Source organism: Pristis pectinata, chromosome 24 (assembly GCF_009764475.1).
Source record: "Pristis pectinata isolate sPriPec2 chromosome 24, sPriPec2.1.pri, whole genome shotgun sequence".
In the NCBI taxonomy this organism is placed as follows: domain Eukaryota; kingdom Metazoa; phylum Chordata; class Chondrichthyes; order Rhinopristiformes; family Pristidae; genus Pristis; species Pristis pectinata.
In genome coordinates, this window is record NC_067428.1 from 28,623,453 (window position 1) to 28,642,585 (window position 19,133).

Below are 19,133 nucleotides of genomic sequence, written 5' to 3' on the forward strand. Positions count from 1 at the left end.
CAATTAAAATGTAATGTGAATAATTTTGCCGTAAAGGGCCCCTACTTTAACAAGAACCATCACCTTGCCCCTGCTCCTTCCCCCCCCCCCCCTCAGATTTAATGACCAGCTATTCCACATAAGGAACCCTTAGATTTTGCATTCATTTCCATCCTTCTGGATTGCAAGCATTATTATTGGTTACCATATGTGCTTCCAGTTTGCATCATGAATGTAGATAGGTAATCTTGTCTCGTCAGCTGCAGTGGTAAGTGTAGCCGGTCTAATGTTTGGGAGATGAAACCAGATTTCTTCCTTGTTTCACTGGATGTCAAAATAATCACACGTGGCTTCAAACAATTTCATATTAGCTGGTAAATATTGCAATTGTGCTGGAGAAACCAGGCCAACATTAATATTTATAGATTAACTGGGATTATTAAAATATTTAATGTTCAGTTGAAGGGCCTTGACCTGAAACATCAACTGTCCATTTCCCTCCACAGATGGTGCCTGACCCGCTGAGTTCCTCCAGTGCTTTGTGTGATGCACCAGATTCCAGCATCTGCAGCCTCTTTAAAATATTGTTCAAATGGCCTTCGACTAGATTTATAAGGCAGTAAATGCATAATAACACCATGCCTTCCAAATTCTTTTCCAAATCAGCCTGACGTGAACTGTTGTTGCTTTGTTAATGGGGCAAAACTCTGGTACTCTTAATTCAGCAGCATTGTGGATACACATTCAGTACATGAACTAAAGTGGTTCAAGAAGAAAGCTTATCACCATCCATTGGGGTGTGAGTGCTCAACTATTTAAGGATGGGTAATAAGTGCCAGCATTACACCAATGTCCCATAGAAGTTTTTTTTCCAAATGGCAGAAAATCATGTCATTTGACCAAACACAGTAAAACAAAGCAGTCATTATACACATCAATTCCAAATTGTGTTTAAAAATAGAATGAAAACTCTTCCTGACCCCTCTAAAGCACCTCGCTTGCTTTCAAGATCCAGTTACTGCTTGTATGGAGGAAATGTGGCAGGGAATTTGTGCACAGCATGCTTCCATAAACATCAAAGACGTAAACTGGGATTGGGCAGTCATTAGCAAACAATCCCACTTCTGATCTTTTATGATGGAGGAAAGGACGTTGAAGTAGCTGAAGGTGGTTGGGTTCAGGACACTGCTCTGAAGAACATCTGCAGCGATATCCTGAGATGGGATGATTGGCGATCACAACCTTCCTTTTGTGTGAGACATAACTCCAGTCATTGGAGTGTGTTTCCTTTTAAGTAAGTTACCAGGGTTCCTGGATGCCACACTCAGTCAAATGCGGCCTTGGTGTCAAGAGCACTCACTCTCGCCTTGTCTTTAGAATTCAGCTTTTTTTGGTCCATGCCTGGACAAAGGCTGCAATGAGGTCTGGAACCAAGTGGAGAAATCCAAACTTAACATTGGTTATTGCTGAGGAAGTACCATTTGGCAGCACTCTTGATGACTGTTTCTATCACTTTGAGAATCAACTGATTTGGCAGTAATAAGGTTTTGGAGATGTCCCAGGTTGATGAAGAAAGGGGGGAAAATACAGTTGAGCTGTGGATTAGCCATAATCTAATAACCTGATGGAAAGGGCTCATTTGGCTGAGTTGTCTGACTTCTGTCTTGACATTGCTTTCCTTTAGTCTCTCAGTAATGCCGTGGAAGATTCCTAAATCTCATTTAAGTGGTGTTTGATCACAATTGTTGTAAACAAAATCAAACTGCTGTAATAGTATGGAAAGAGAAAGAGGGTGTTTTGATATTCCAGATGTTTCAACTGAGTTTCTTCAGACCATTGCTCTAGAAGCCAATGAACTGTCTGAGTAAGGACTAAGGCAGGGATTCCTTACCAAACTTGAAAAGAACAATCATTACAGGTATTCCTCGATTTACGAACATACGATTAACAAATTTTTGCTATAAAGCCCTTCATTCTTTGATTTACAAACTTATTTTTTTCCACTATAATGAATGGTGTGTCATTCTCTGCACACTGTATACAAATAGTTTTAAATCCATTTTGCCCAGCCTTTTTGATTTATGAAGTTTCAATTCACAAAATGTTTTCCAGGAATACGCCCCTTTTTATAAATCGAGGAATGGCTGTATTTCACTTCATTTTTTGGATCATGAAAGTTTAGAAAAAAAATCCAGATATTGGAAATCCTGAAAAATAGAAAATGGTGCAAACACTTAGTGGATCAGGCAGCATCTGTGGTGTGGAAAGAGAAACAGAGTTAAAGTCCCTTTTTGTCAGTTTTAACCTGCTATGTCTTTCTAACGTTTTTCTTTCAGATTTAGAACATGTTCAATTTTCATCAAGATATATTTTGTGGTGTATTTGCGGGTGGCTTTCCACAAAATTAAGCATTTTAGGCAGAATTTGACATGACAGGGCCTGAAATGTAATTTATTTTGTATTGATGTATTTTTCCTTTAGAATTATTTATTGTAAGTGAACTTTTTTTGTTGTCAAATGGCTTGCATGGAACACAAAATTAATTCCATGGGCTAGTCTCAAAAGTTCTTTATGGCCTCACAACATTCATCAAGAAGTTATTTACTGTATATTCTTTCAAACAGAGAATCCTGTCTGGCCAGTTTTGAGGCAGGAAGGAGAGTAAAGTTTAGCTCTAACCTGATTGGGCTAACAGAAAGCAGAATGATGTTGCATGACTTGGGACACAAACTTATTTAAGCACTCTTCACTGGTGGATTGACAGAACACAATTCATTCCGCCTGTCCTGATCAAAATCATTCTGAAGGAATTTGCAGCTATGCTAAAGGACAATTTCCCTACTGCGGGAAGGTATATGAAGTTAATTGGGAAGAAAGCTCGTCTGTCAGAGCTTCTAAGGTAAAACTTGTTTATACAAGTTTTGACATGTATTTCATAAAAATGATAGTATTGTGTGTTCTTGATGTTTCAATGTTTACTGTCAAAGCTTTATTTGTAGAATTGTAATCCCTTGCCCTAAAATGTAAGCAAGGATTTTTACCTCTTGCCTTTCATTACGATATTGTGGAGGTATGGTTACCATTTCGAGTGATTTTTTTTTTGTTTTGTGTATTTTCCAGGTTATGGACAAAATCAACTTAAGGAGGTTGGTTAAAATAGAATCCATTCATTACCTGGGGATGGTCTGCATTAAATGCAATAAACTGTTACATATTGAAAGTTAAACAGGTTGCACTTGGCAATAAGAAATCCATTACAAAACTGCTTTTAGAAATCAAGATATTTATCAGTACCTTGCAAATAATTTTAACCTGTTGACCAGGAATGTGGGTACAGTCCTAGGTCTACTATTGGTTTGTCACCCAGAATCTTAGTCGCATAGTTGGCCTTGCCCCCCAGGTAAATTATGCGGTGGGGGGGGGTGACATTGTTGTAGATGATCACCGATCAGCAGTCAGGAACATGTATAATACAGATTTGCATGGTGCTCTTGCAAATTACACTAAAATATGTAATGATTGCAGTCTGGTTACTGCTGCTCTAATTTGCATTCCCTTTTCTTCAGTGTTACTTTTCAAAGCAAACTAATTCTACCTGGTGTTCCTGCCAATACTTGTCCTTTGTTCAATGGTTTAAGATTAAATTATTATTATCACCTTGCTATGCATGAGTTGTCTATCATGTTTCCTTCATTACAAGAGCAGACTATACTTTGTGTCTCATTGGGATATAAAGTGAATGGGAATGTCTAAAAGGCAATATATAAATCCAAGGTCATTTTCCTTCTCTTCTGGAATGTTAAAATTCAGAATCTTCTCCTTTCACCTTATCGCCTTGGGTGATTGGTTTCTGCAGACTTTTTCCACTGAAGTCCATGTCACCCTGTGAACATTCTTGATTATGTACAGTGGCTTCTTTTTAAACTTGCTTCCAGAAACTTTTTGGCCTGTTTTGTGAATGTAGATGTGTAAAGCACTCATGGTTCCACTTTCAGTACAACACTGTTCCCATATTTGTAATGAAAGTAGTATGACACATCAGTCATTTGAAATAACAGAATCTGGAAGTTCATAGCTCACTGAAAGTGGCCTCACAAGTAGGAAAGGTGGTAAAGAAGGCATAAGGCATGCCTGCCTTCATTGGTTGAAGCACTGAATATAAGAGTCAGGAAGTCACGTGGCAGCTGTATAAAACTTTGGTTAGGCTGCATTTGGAGTGTTGTGTGCATGTCTGGTCACCCCATTACAGGAAGAATGTGGAAGCTTTGAAAAGGGTGTGGAAGACATTTACCAAGATGCTGCCTGGATTAGAGGGTATGAGCTATAAGGAGAGGTTGGACAAACTTGGGTTGTTTTCTCTGGAGCAGCAGAGGCTGAGGGGAGACCTGATAGAAGTACATTAAATTATGAGAGGAATAGAAGGGGTAGGCAGTGGGAATCTTTTTCCCAGGGTAGAAATGTCAAGCACTAGAGGACATGCATTTAAGGTGAGAGGGGGAAAGTTTAAAGGAGACGTGTGGGGCAATTTTGTCTGGAATGACTGCTGGGGTGAGTGGCGTAAGCAGATACAATAGTGGCATTTAAGAGGTTGTTAAATAGACACATGAACGTGCAGGAAATGGGGGGGATATGGATCATTTATTGTTTACTACCTTTTTAACAAAAAAATTACACTTTTCTTGTTTTTAAATAAATTCCGCTTGGAGCAGGATTCAAATCAGAAGCAGGCCTCTTTTGTGAGAATTTGCCAAATTATTTTATCCAACAGGACTTTTACGCTTTTGTCTAGCAAATAGAATAACGTGCAAGAAATCATTAGAACATAGAACAGCACAGCACAGAAGCAGGCCCTTCAGTCCACTGTGTCTGTGCTGACCATGATGCTAATCTAAATGAATCACACCTGCCTGTACACTGTATCCCTCTATTCCCTGCCTGGCGCTATCATACCTGCTTCTACTATCTCCCTGGCAACATGTTCCAGGCACCTACCACACTCTGTAAAAAGAACACTCTTCCCCCTCACCTTGAATTTATGCCTCCCTGTATTTGACATTTCCACCTGAGGAAAAAGCCTATTGCTATCTACCCCTCTATGGCTCTCATAATTTTATGTACTTCTATCAGCTCTCCCCTCAGCCTCTGTGGCTGCAGAGAAAACAACCCAAATTTGTCCAACCTCTGCTTACGACTAGTAGATTCCAAACCGAGCAACGTCTTAGTGAACCTCCTTCTGCAGCCTCTCCAAAGCCTCCCATGTACTTCCTATAGTGTGGCATTGTATAACTATTTTCATTGCAAAAAGCAAATAATTTGACAGTATTTACTGTAAGTTTTGTGGATGAATTTTGAATTTCTCTGGTTTCTAAAGGAGTTCTTTTACTTTAAGTCCCATTCAGTATAGCCTAATTTTCTTTTTAATGGTCAATGGGATTGCAAAGGCTATTTCAAGCAGATAAAATGAAGTCTTTCCCTTTTGGTAACTGAAGCCAAGAAACTTTTGAGTCTGGTGTATAAACGTTTAACAAGTTCCATGTTGTGCCGTTGATGATCTTGGGTCCTCTGCTAAATTTTCAGATCAGGGATTGTCATAGTAGCATGCTAACATTCGCCAACAGTAATATGTAGTATTACTTGCAGTTCGCATTTGCTCACCCCACCTTCCTCATTTGCTCCCACGCTGCATCTTCCTTTCCTATCAGATTCCATCACCTGCAGCCCTTTTGTTGCCTCCACCTCCCAGCCTCTGCCACAATCTCCACTCTTCCATCCTCCATCTGCCTATCACCTCACACCCCATACCCCCCACCCCCACCAAACCTAGATCCACCTATCACTTGCCAGCTTTTGCTCCGGCTGATGTCCCGAATTCACCCTGGTGAATGGAAGCCTGGCCCGCAGTGCACATAATTATGAGAATGCTGCCTGTAATTTTCCATCAATGAAGGGCAGTGCAGCCAGATCATCTTCTCTTTTTGCAGCCAGCTACTAAGACTTACATTGTCACCTCACCAGATTTGAGTGTGTGGCCCTCGTGCATAAATGAACACTATGTGAACTTGATCAAGAGTTTCAGATTGAAATCTTAAAAGTGGCATTTCTGGATAAAGTCCAGTGCAAATACACCATACCAAGTCATTGTGTTTATTTTGGCTTTATGGTTGGCGACAATCCATCGTCAGATTAATGGGTCCACAATTTAGCTGATTGCCTGGATGTTTGCCTTTAGCAATTCGCCTCATTCTGTATGGAGCACCTTGGAAGGTGCATGATATTTAAAGAAAAACTCAGCATAATTAATTTCTGGGTTGTGTTGGGAATCTCGAGGATATGTATCTATAGTCATACAGTCGTTTTTTTTTAAAATGGAGACTCAAAATTGCAGATGCTGGAATCTGGAGCAACAAACAATCTTCTGGAGGAACTCTAGGTTGAGCAAGATTTGCGGGAGGAAAGGAATTGTCAACGTTCCAGCAGATTGTTGCTTTTCTTAAATATTTCATGATAATCAATTCTGGTTAGAGCTGAAACAAAAGCTTTGCATTTAGAGCATAGAATGGCACAACACAACAGCCTAACCTGCTTGGACTCTGTCTTTACCTCTCACTGTCTTGGTGAAGCAGCCAGCATAATCAAAGACCCCACCCACCCAGGTCATCCTCTCTTCTCTCCTCTCCCATCAGGTAGAAGATACAGGAGCCTGAGGGCACGTACCACCAGGCTTAAGGACAGCTTCTATCCCACTGTGATAAGACTATTGAATGTTCCCTTCTACAATGAGATGGACTATGACCTCACAATCTACCTTGTTGTGACCTTGCACCTCATTGCACTGCACTTTCTCTGTACTGTGACACTTTACTCTGTACTGTTATTGTTTTTACCTGTACTACATCAATGCACTCTGTACTAACCCAATGTAACTGCACTGTGTAATGATTTGACATGTACGATCGGTATGCAAGACAAGTTTTTCACTGTACCTCAGTACAAGTGACAATAATAAACCAATACATATTGTGCATCTATGCCCATGACTTTGAAGGCATTCTCCATTTAATCCCATTTCCCAGTCTTGCAAAATGCTCAGCTTCAAGTACTTGTCCTCTTAAATATTAATTATTAAATCTGCTTCCGACTATGCTTTCAGTGAGTACAGTCCAGGTCTCGCTGTATATTTACAAAAAATCTCATGGGTTCTTAGCCAACTATTTCTAAACTAAATTGTCATAAAAGGAACTGAACTAGTGTTCTTTGATTTGTACACCCTCAAGTGATCTGTAATCAGCTGTGGAGGGTAGTGCCTTTGTCATGTGATTTATTGAATTTCTATACAATGCAACACTGATTTCCTGGACTTGATTGCAATATTTATAACATGACAGGACAGTAACAAGACCTTGATGAGTTTCCAATTTGTTTTCTCCTCAAGGTTGTTTACACCATCTGATCCCTGCCAGCAAAGGAGATAATCACATTCTGAATATCAACTCCTGTATTTGCTCGCAGTATTTTAATGGTTAATCAGATCGTGTGAATAGTATAGATAAGCGGCAAAAAGAATCAAAGATGACTTGATAGCCATGTGAAAGAAATAAGTTCCAGAGATAAGGGAAATGGAACAGATGGAATTAATCTGTTTGTGAGCCGGTACAGATCTGAAAGGCTGAATGGCCTTCTGTGTGACAATAAGTAAACAGTATTACTACATATGAGCTTGCTTTGGTACCAGCCTTATCTCTTTATCAAGAGAATGTATCAAGTTTTCATTGTCTGTAGCGTGACATAATTTTGCACTGAGAGAATATATGCCGAGTATTGATGCAGGCATTCTCTGCGCTACAGTGATGATTGAAACTCAAGATTGGTATGCACTATTGGAGGAAAAATAGATTCTGATTATGGTGGGATTGTTCCACCCCATCATTTGGGCATTGCAAGTGCCTTTGGAGCACTAAAGTAGTGTACATGGGAGATGCACATTTTGAGCCATGAGTCATGTTGGATGAACATTATTCCACATGCATTGAAGAATGCTGTCTGCCAGAAGTAGGCAGATTATTTTGCATGTTGATTTGATTGCCAGTGCCACTGTTTTGAAGTACAGCATTGCAGGTAATGCCTTGCAGTGTGAAATAGCTTACAACCCTGTGAATTCACTGGGGCTATTTCATTGTGCAGGGTGCCACTGACCACAGACACAACTTTACAGGTGGTTGCTGGTATATTTCATATTTGTTATTTGTTCTTGGTGCTTTCCATGTTGGAATGGGGTGGCAGGAGTCTAAGGACTTTCTGATGACTTCATTGCTTCTGCATTGTAGTAGTTAGCGTAACGCTATTACAGCGCCGGCGACCGGGTTCAATTCCCGCCGCCGTCTGTAAGGAGTTTGTACGTTCTCCCCGTGTGTCTGCGTGGGTTTCCTCCGGGTGCTCTGGTTTCTTCCCACAATCTACAGACATACGGGTTAGGAGCTGTGGGCATGCTGTGTTGGTGCTGCAAGAGTGGCAACACTTGTAGGCTGCCCCCAGCACATTCTCAGTGATGCAAAAAGATGCATTTCACTGTGTTTCAATGTACGTGTGACTAATAAATAAATACCTTGTTCTGATAGATTCATTAATAGGCATTCATCTGAGAATACAACACAAGTGGGGGAATAAGCAGAGGATGTACTGTTGGAAGAAGGAGAAGGCATAGGTGCTCAGTAGGGGGTCATTTGTGGAGACACAAGATGTTGGAATCGAGAGCGACGCCCAAAGTGCTGGAGGAACGCAGTGGGTCAGGCGGCAACTATGGAGGGAAACAGACAGTTGACGTTTCAACTCAAGACCCTTCATCGGGACTCGTTCTTTCCATTGATGCTGCCTGACTCGCTAAGTTCCTCCAGGGCTTTTTGTGTTGCTGCAGGCGGTCATTTGTGCCCTGGGAGTGATTCCCCGCCTGTGTCTCACTTGGGTATAGTGGGTGAGATGTGCATTTTCAAATAAATCTACCAGCTGCTGCAGCTATAACTGCAACCTCCAAGCAGAGCAAAGGCCATACTGCCAGTGGTTAAAGAGACCATGGCAATGAACTCTGAATTTGCTCCTTTTGGGTTGGAGCAGGTGACATTTGTCATATCTTGAGGTTTTGTGACCCATTGTTTGGTAGGGAAGTCATTCTCTGTTCCAAAGAGAATAACTTATTACCTCTTGGAGATTAGCAGGGAGTGGGAGCATAGAGCTTGTGAAATAGCCAGGGTTGTAAGCTATTTCACACTGCAGTGTGAAATAGCTTACAACCCTGGCTATTGACTACACACACTGGTGTCGTGTGTAGGCTGCGACTGCTGAACGAGAATGACTCCATTCCAATGTCCTGGTAGTAGTCATAGTGCTGCCTTCAGTTTCTCCAGTCTGTCGTGCCGTAGGGAATCCAATGTCAGCATACACTTGGAATAATCACAGCAAAGACCTCTCGAAACTTAGGAATTCCCTGTTCGGGAGAGTGGACCTCAAGTGTTTGGGTAGTTGGTCTGACCTTTCCTACATAACGTTATGCAAAATTGGCTTAGTAGCTGTCTTCTGTGGGCATATGACTGTCCGAATGCCTCCAGATAGTGCTTCCAGTGACTGCAGCATAGCTGATGGAAGACTGCTGACTTCTGATGCAGGAGATTTAGCAGGTAGACCTTTTGAGGACAACCTCCAGCAGGTTCATTGCCTGCATTGGTCTGTAGCACTTCAGGTGCTTAATCTAACATTCACTGCACCAGTGGCTCCTGCCTGTGCTGCAATGGAACATTGGGCATCAGACCCCACAATGTGAGTGGTGTTTGGAAAGTATTTTCCCAGCAGAAAGGATGTACACCAAATTTGTGTAAAAACTCTCGAGTTGATGCTCCTCTGTGCATTGAATACAGGCTGTGTTAGTATCTGAGGGAATGCTCCGATTGGACATCGACTAACATAGGACATAGAACATCACAGCACAGTACAGGCCCTTTGGGGCCCACAACGTTGTGCCGACATTCTATCCTGTTCTAAGATCTAACCCTTCCCTCCCACAAAGCCCCCCATTTCTCTATCATTCATGTGGTTATCTAAGAGTCTCTTGAATGTCCCTAATATATCTGCCCCCACAACCTCTGCAGGCAGTGTGTTCCACGTACCCCCCACTGTGTTTTTTTAAAAAAAAAACTTACCCCTGACATCCCCCTTATACCTTCCTCCAATCACCTTAAAATTATGTCCCCTTGTGTTAGCCATTGTCGCCCTGGGGGGGAAAGTCTCTGTCCACTCGATCTATGCCTCTTATCTTGTACACCAAGGTCTACCTTTACTGTCTCTTTGCTGGGTGTTCACTGCCAGGTCATTTTTTTTTTTGATTGCTGTACCACTAAGGTGTGTAAAATGTCCTCTGGTTTTGGTTTGGGAACAAGACAGGGAGGATGAGATAAAGGTGCATGTTTATACTGTCCGTAAATCAGGAGTGTGAGATTTGAAGGGTATGGGATCCAAAATGTTTGAGAAATCTGTTTCATCTCCATTGCCCTCTATGCCCCCAGCAAATGTCGTTGGCATCCTTGGAATGGCCATCTCCATGGGAATAAATGAATGCAATTACTCCTGTCTTCACTTCATAACTTGGGCAGCACCCTAGCATAACATTTTCCTAAAAGAGAGAGGGGAAAGTATGCAGGGAGGGTGCAATGTGTGTGAGTGTTACAGTTATCCTGATTGAATAGTTAGCAGTGCTTTCAAGTTGAGGTGTGAGGCTTGCAACAGTAAAATGTGTGTGGGTGGTAAGTATGAATCCTGCTTGATAGAGACAGCCAGGCACGTGAAGTGAGGTACATGTTGTATTAACATTGTCTGGGGGTAGACGTGCATTTTTTAGACGAGGCATTGACTTGCCTTGAATACTGGACGTTGTATGGTAATGCATTCAGATCCCCATGGTTTGAACTGCATGGCTATTTGTTCCTTCTGAGCTTCTGTCTGGTGAGATTCCTGGCACTTTGTGGATCAAAGACCTCTCGCCTCCTTTCCACTACTACCACTTGTAGTGCACTGTCCAAACAAACTGGACTGTATTCTCTCCCATGTCAGATGCTCTGCCAGCATCTGCTCCAGCTGTGATGTGACACAACTATCAGAGGTATGGGTTACTTTTTCTTTTGGAGCTATTCCATGATGGTGGCCATCTGCAAACATATTCAGCCACCCAACAATGGAGACACAAGACTGTAGGTGCTGGAATCTGGAGCAACAAACAAAATGCTGGATGGACTCAGCGGATCAGGCAGCACCTGTGGAGTGAAATGAACAGTCGATGTTTTCCCTTTTGACATTTTCCAGATGAAGGCTCTCGGCTGGAAACATCAACTGTCTATTTCCCTCCATGGATGCCGCCTGACCTGCTGAGTTCATCTTTGTTTGTAGCCACTCAACAATGTTGGCTAAATGGTGAAATCATAACTTTATTGTGCAACTTGTATTATCATCAATGGGTGCAGATTACCTGAGTACTCTGATCACTTCAGCCATTCTGTGGGGCTGTCCAACCTAGGTATCACTGTGTTAGCATCTGCTAAAAACAAAGTGAAGGACGAGTCACAATGTCACCATTTAAATCCTCATATGTAAACAAACTTTCCTATCCAACAGAATTTTGCAACTAATAGGGGTAACTCATTGTCTGTGTAGATGTTTGAATGAAATCTGCTGTTTAGAAAATGCAGCAATTGAGTTCAATCATTTGCCAACAGATTTATAGAGCTTTCAGAAGCTGGCATTCAACAGCAACATCCAGTAAAGGTAGAAAGAGAGACTTGCAGTGACCTCTATAACCCATGGGATAATTGCATGGCCAAGTAAGCAGGATAACTTGGTAGATGCTGCTGGTGTGGAGCTTGCACTTCATGAATGAATCGTGATGCAGGCTGCTCAATTCCTTCACTACTGTAAGCTTTTGGAGATCAACTGACATTAGACACTTCCCTAGCAGTTGAAGAATGCTTGGTTTGTGGTCTGTCCTTTTTTGAGAGAAACTGAGATTCCCTGGTCTTTTTATTACTGACCAGTGACAAATGTTGAGGTAACCGGCGTGATATTTTGCAACACTGGTTCTATCAATTTTTTTTAGAAGCAGGGCATACAGAACTCTGCATATAATCCATGCTGCTTTATTCCAAATATATCTTTACAAAGAATATGTGCTGTTTTTTTGAGAAATGCTCTGTTACATGCACCAGGGTGATATGAATTGTGAGTCAGGACATTAGGATTTAATTCAGAAGTGCAAATTCCCTTATGATTTCCTTTTAAACTTGATCCATCTTTTCCAATGATCTGTCATTCTGCAACTTCTCATAGAGAGTTGGAGTCATGCAGCACGAGAATGGGCACTTTGGTCCAGAGTCCCTGCACCCCCTTCACAAGATCACAAGACAAAGGAGCAGAAGTAGGCCATTCGGCCCATCGAGTCTGTTCCGCTACCTCACCACGAGCTAAACTCTTCCCATCTGGTTCCGATTTCTGGCCTTTTCCCCATATCCCTTGATCCCTTGACTAATTAGATACCTATCAATCTCCTCCTTAAACACCCCCAATGATCGGGCCTCTACAGCTGTATGGGGCAACGAATTCCATAAATCCACGACCCTCTGGCTAAAGAAGTTAGCCTTGCATTAATTAATCCTAATTTATTCCCCCCACTTTCTACCACTCACCTACAAACAAGGTGCAATTTACAGTGGCCAATTACCCTATCAACACCACATGTCTTTAAGATTTGGAAGGAAACCTGAGGACTTGGAGGAAACCCATTCAGTCAAAGAGAGAATGTGCAAACTCCACAAAACGATATCCAAAGTCAGGATTGTACCTGGGTTGCGGAAGCTGTGAAGCAGCCGTTCTACTTACTGTGCCAGTGCGCCTGGGCTGGTGCTCATTCTCTGCTGCCATTAATCAGTCAGAGGTTGAATATTCACTTAACGTATGCACTCTTAATGTTTGGAACTACCTCACAACCAGTTTGACTTAGTGCTGCACTTTGTTCAAGAACTGCTTAAGAATTTTACCCTGCTCCCAACCATCCTTGCACTTGCTCCCACCCCCACCCCCAACCATGTCTCCAGCCTTGAACATCTTCATGTTTTCTGGAGTTTAAAAAGATGCAAATGGTGGAAATCGGAACCAAAAATGCAAAAGGCTCAAAGAACTCAGCAGGTTAAGTAGCAGCTGCATGTACACAAATAATTTTAACAAATGATTCATTGTGATCAAATCAACCTTTGTTCTAATACATTCTGGTCAAAATGACTGAACAACTTCAAGATATCTTTATTAATCACATGTACATCAAAACACACAGTGAAATGCATTGTTTTGCGTAGAGTGTTCTGGGGGCAGCCTGCAAGTGTCGCCATGCTTCCGGCGCCAACATAGCATGCCCACAGCTTCCTAACCTGTACGCCTTTGGAATGTGGGAGGAAACCAGAGCACCCGGAGGAAACCCACACAGGCACAGTGAGAACATACAAACTCCTTACAGACAGCGGTGGGAATTGAACCTGGGTCGCTGGCGCTGTAATAGCGTTATGCACTGCTATACAATATAAATGTTTTTAAAAAAAATAGTGGGCTGTAAAATCACAGATGTTCAAAACTCTGAAAGACATTGTTTAACAGTTGTTGTGAACAGAAACAGGTTGTTGTTGTGGGTCAAGGAACCATCTTCGGAACTACCCGAGCCCAGGTGAAGGGTCTAGACTTGAAACGTCGATAGTCCTTTCCTCCACAAATGCTCCCTGGCCCAATGAGTTCCTCCAGCAGTTTATTTTTTGCTCCAGAATGCAGCATCTGTAGTCTCCTGTCTTTTTTCCAGTTCTGAAGAAGAATCCTTGACTTGAAATGTCGACCTACCAATACTGCCTGACATGCTGATTGCTTCCAGCACTTTCATATTCATCTTCCAGCCCTTGTAAAGTGCAGCAAATTTGCATGTAAACAGCGGCTTCAGTGTTTTGGACATCTGTGATCTTACAGTCCATTATATATATTTTTACAACATTTATATAATGTTGGAAATGTTCAGTCATTTTGTTCAGAATGTATCAGAACAAAGGTTGATTTGTTCACAATAAATCACTTTTTGAAATTATACCTACTATTTGTGTTTGAACAATGGTGCTATTTCCTTCAGGATTCAAAGAATACCCAACAGCATTGTGTGTATACCCACACCTCAAGGACTGCAGCAGTTCAAGGTGACAGACAACCACCACCTTCTTGGGTCAATTATGTTGGGCAATTAAATGCTGGCTCAGCCTGCAAAGCCCACAACCCCTCAAATGAATTTTTATAAAAAGTAACAGAACAGGTTAACTAGTATTTATTTTCAGTGGCTTTCACTTCTCAATTTACTTTTCAGCAAGTCAAAAATGCAGCTAGTTAGGACAGAACCTGACTTGTAACTAAATTATTCCAAACTAGCAAATATTGTCATTATTCAGTAAATCCTGTTAACAATTTTAATTCTACCCTGAGATTCCTGGAGAAATTAATATTGATTACCAACTAATGAGGCATAGCTATCTTCAGTGTCCTAAGACCGTTTTTAAAATTATGACATTCTAAAAGATCTTTTGTTTATTGAGGTCTGTTAGCGTGCAAACCTCTTGGTGGCTCTTAGAAAAGGATCAATGGAGCAGCAAAGCTTAAAATTATGACACCATTGTGATCCTACTTCCATGCATAATTTGCTTTTTGAAACCAGTCACAAACTGCTGCCAAGGTTGGTAATTCTCTGGAGACTGTTCGCATTTGTTGATCTAAAGGTCTTTTGATTTTGTGGTAGCTGTCCCAACGAGATTGGGATGATGGCTGATAAACAGAAGAAGAGCAAAAAGAAGTTGCAAGCTACATCCAGCTTGGAAAACTATTCCATAATGCCTGAGAACCAGCAAAGAGATAAAATACTGCCTTTAAGGTAGGCTTTATGAACTTCTGTAAGAAATGCAAAACTAATAATTTGTTACGTTGAATTGTTTTTAATGCTCTCAGTTGAGTAACTTTTAGGAACTTCTTTAGACTCCATCTCTATTTTCTGCAATGTAATTGGAGCTGAAGTAGTTAATTTGTGAACTGTCTTGCATGTCATTATAAATTCTACAAACTACAAAATAATACTGCAAATATATTACAGTAATGATCAATGGAGCCAACATAGCTGCAAGATTCATGATTTGGAAAATACTGACTCAATGGGCTGTGGATTAGTTTCTTTCAAATCAAAATTGGGAAATTTATTTGAAAAGGAAAACTTCTTACAGGGATATGAGGAAAGAGCAGCAGAGTGTGTTTAACTGATAAAACAATGAGCCCAATCCGTGTATTAGTCTTGGAAGGAAAGGTGGAACATCCTAGTTGTATTTTCATAGAACATACAACAGTACAGCCCTTCGGCACACAATGTTGTGCTGACCTTTAAACCTTGCCTAAGACTATCTAAACCCTTCCTCCCACATATCCTTCTATTTTAAATTCCTCCATATCTAGTAATCTCATGAATTCGACCAATGTACCTGCCTCTACCACCGCCCCAGGCAGTGCATTCCATGCCCCAACCACTCTGGGTAAAAAAAAACACCTTCCTCTGATATCTCCCTTGAACTTCCCACCCATTACTTTAAAGCCATGCCCTCTTCTATTGAGCATTGGTGCCCTGGGAAAGAGGAGCTGGCTGTCTACTCTATCTATTCCTCTTAATATTTTGTACACCTCTATCATGTCTCCCCTCATCCTCCTCCTCTCCAAAGAGTAAAGCCCTAGCTGCCTTAGTCTCTCATAATGCATACTCTCTAAGCCAGGCAGCATCCTGGTAAATCTCCTCTGCATCCTTTCCAACACTTCCACATCCTTCCTATAATGAGGCGACCAGAAGTGGACACCGTACTCTAAGTGTGGTCTAACCAGAGTTTTGTAGACCTGCATCATTACCTCAGGGCTCTTAAACTCGATCCCTTGACTTATGAAAGCTAACATAAGCTTTCTTAACTACCCTATCCACCTGTGAGGCATCTTTCAGGGATCTGTGGATATGGACCCCCATATCCACGGATCCCTGAACTTCGTTAGAGTTTAGAAGTGTGCGAGGGGATTTAATTGAAACAGAAGATCCTATTGGGTCTTGACAGGGTGGATATGGGGAAGGGGTTTCCCCTCCTGGGGGAACTAGAATTAGGAGCTCACTGTTGCGGGGGGAAATAATCTCTCACGCATTTAGGACAGATGAGATGCAATCTGTTTTGAACCTTTAGAATGCCTTTCCTCAAAGGGTGGTGGAAGCAAAGCCTTTGAATATTTTTTTAAGGTGGAGTAGATTGAGCTCCTTGCTCATCAACAACCTAAGGTTACCATAAAGATGGGAATGCAGAACTGATTTACAGTCCGATCAGCCATGAACTTGGTCATGGTGAAACAGGTTTGAGGGGAAAAGGGCCCACATTTGCTTCTATTTCTTAAGAACCGGTTTGAAGGAAGTAAGTTTGTATTTTTTTTTGAGAAAGATAGTGATCGAGTGGGAAAAGTATGATTAGCTGTCAAAGGACTGAAATGATACAGAAAATGCCAGAGAAGCTCAGCAAGTCGGGCAGCATCTGTGAGAAGAAGTTCATATTTTAGGATTTTGAGTCTTCATCAGATCATACTTCTGTTGCATGCCACAAAGAGACCAGGACCTTGCTGCTCTTCTAATAGCAGAGTTGCCCACATTCTAACCTATCATGTTGACATTTTTTACAAAATCTACACTGTCAGGTCAAGACAATGTCTATTTCAGACCTGGGCCAAATATCTGTTAGAGTGCTCTGTGACTTCATGATTTGATACAAATGAGAATTTCGGAAAATAACTCTTTAGAAACTTTAAGTCCAAAACTCCCTGATGGGGCAGTAAATCTGAATGTAATTTTATTTCCATTATGTGATATGGTTACAAAGTTTGTTTGGTGGCAAAGCATAACGTTATTGTACAGAATTTGATGAGATCCAAAAACTTGGATCTCAATTTGGCTAATTTTTACTCAAAAACAAAATCAATTATAAAAGAACATAAAAATAGGAGTAGGCCACTCAAGCCTGCCCATCCATTCAATGTGATCATGGCTGATCTGTCCTATGCCTCTCCTCCTCTTATGAGCCAGTTTCCCAAATTCCCTGATCTTTCAAAATTTTTCCTACTTCCTTTTTAAATAACCTCAAAGATTTTGGTCTTCACAACCCTCTGAGGTAGGGAATTCCAGAGATTCACCACCCTCTGTGAGAATTTCGAAAGCATTTCAGTTTTAAATGACCACCCGCTGATGTCCCCTTGTTAAGTTAACTATGTCCCCTTGGTTGAGATTCTCCCTTGAGTGAAAGCATCTCGACCCTGCCATGCCCCCATGTATGTTTCAATAAGATCACCCTTCACTTCCTAGAAACTGAAGACCACGGATCTAATGTCTTTGGTGGCTCATGATAGGACAACTCGTGACAGGATTTGGCCTAGTGAATCTTTTTTGGACAGCCTTCAATGCCAGTATAATCTCTGAAATAAAAGGACCAAAACTGTGAACAGCTCACCAGTACCTCACCAGTACCCTGTACAATTGTAACAAAACGTCCCCATTTCTAAACTTTAACCCTCTTGCAATAAATGCCAACCTTCCTTTTGCCTTTCCTAACCATTTGCTGCAAATGACTGCTAACTTTTTTTATGATTTGTGCAGTAGAATACCTAGATCCTTTTGTACTCTGCTCTTCTGCAATCTTTCTCCAATGGAGTTAGGATATAGTATACTTGGGCATATTCAAATATTTTAGATGATTGTATGCTATAGCTATGAGTTGTCCTTCTTAAACTGCTGTTGTATCTACTTTTTAGGGAATCCTTTAGGTGTTCAGTTCTGCTGTGTAAGTGAAACTGAAGCCAGCGGGTAAATTCTGCAGACTTGCTCCTGGCCAATTTCCGTAAGACATTGGAGCAGAAGTAGGCCATTTGACCCATTGAGTCTGGCTGACCTATTTTTCCCCCTCAATCCCATTCTCCTGCCTTCTCCCCGTAACCTTTGCCCTTACTAATCAAGAACCTATCGACCTCCGCTTTAAATATACCCAATAACTTGGCCTCCACAGTCACCTGTGGCAATGAATTCTACAGATTCACCCCCCCCCCCCCCCCGGCTAAAGAAATTCCTCCTCATCTCTGTTCTAAAGGCTTCTATTCTGAGGTTGTGCCCACTGGTCCTAGACTCTCCCACTACCGGAAACATCCTCTTCACATGCACTCTATTTAGGCCTTTCAATATTCCATAGGGTTTCAATGAGATCCCCATTCCCACCCCTATCCTTCTCAACTCCAGCGAGTATAAGCCCAGAGCCAGCAAATGCTCCTCATACATTAATCCTTTCTTTCCTAGAATCATTCTCGTGATCATTTCCTCGGGAGTCAGAAAATTAAGATTATCCTTTCCAAACTCTTAAGTCCAGTTCAATATTGTCAATGTGTGGGTGCTGAATTTAACTAACTCTCAGAAAAGACTGATTGCTAATGCGATACAAATGTTGCTTTATTCAGGTTACAATCCATTGACATACCTGACGTAAAAATTGAAGAAGAGTCGTACCTTGGAAGAAGACGATCCTCCTCTGCTTCTGTAAGGGATTAATTCACATTAAACCTTTCTGTTTTGCAAATTGCAAGTTATTCAGAAACAATCAATGGCATATTACACAAGTTACAAATACACAACAGATGATGGCAAATACCCAGAGTAATAAAAGATGCCTTTCATTATTTATAGTCAAAAACAGATAAGGGAGGTATCCAAATGAACAATGAGGTTGAACAATGAGGTTAAAGAAGTCAACCCTTAGTGGCATAGGGCTGACTTTTGCAGGGTGGGTGTTGCTGGCAAGGCAACCTATTACTTCTGCTCCCTAATTGCTTTTGAGAAGATAAGCCACTTGAACTGCTGCAGTCATTCTGATGAAGGAACTCTCCCATTGCTGTTGTATTTGGTCTTGGTGAAGATGAGGGATTGGCAATATACTTCCAAATCAGGGTGGTAAGCAAATTGGAATCTGCAGCTGATGTTCTCATGCTGGCCTTGTAGTCAGAGGAAG

General features: G+C 41.4%; 1 protein-coding gene and 1 long non-coding RNA gene across 6 annotated transcripts in view; one reads left to right on the forward strand and one right to left on the reverse strand.

Annotated features, from left to right (window-relative positions):
- Nucleotides 1-19,133, forward strand: part of si:zfos-943e10.1 (GRAM domain-containing protein 2B) — a 72,773-nt gene that overhangs the window by 41,185 nt on the left and 12,455 nt on the right. For 2 of the 4 annotated variants that reach the window (XM_052038245.1, XM_052038247.1), the window contains exons 2-3: nt 14,825-14,956; nt 18,586-18,664. In XM_052038245.1, coding sequence (XP_051894205.1) covers nt 14,825-14,956; nt 18,586-18,664 — 211 coding nt within the window. Of the gene's footprint in view, nt 1-2,705; nt 2,879-3,099; nt 3,126-14,824; nt 14,957-18,585; nt 18,665-19,133 lie in introns of those variants that run through there. The other 2 variants (XM_052038246.1, XM_052038244.1) reach the window with 2 other exon arrangements.
- Nucleotides 1-19,133, reverse strand: part of LOC127582690 (uncharacterized) — a 68,663-nt gene that overhangs the window by 7,429 nt on the left and 42,101 nt on the right. For both annotated transcript variants that reach the window (XR_007958154.1, XR_007958153.1), the window contains exons 4-5: nt 18,606-18,662; nt 11,486-11,551 (exon numbers count right to left, since the gene is read on the reverse strand). This is a non-coding gene — a long non-coding RNA (uncharacterized LOC127582690). The remainder of the gene's footprint in view (nt 1-11,485; nt 11,552-18,605; nt 18,663-19,133) is intronic.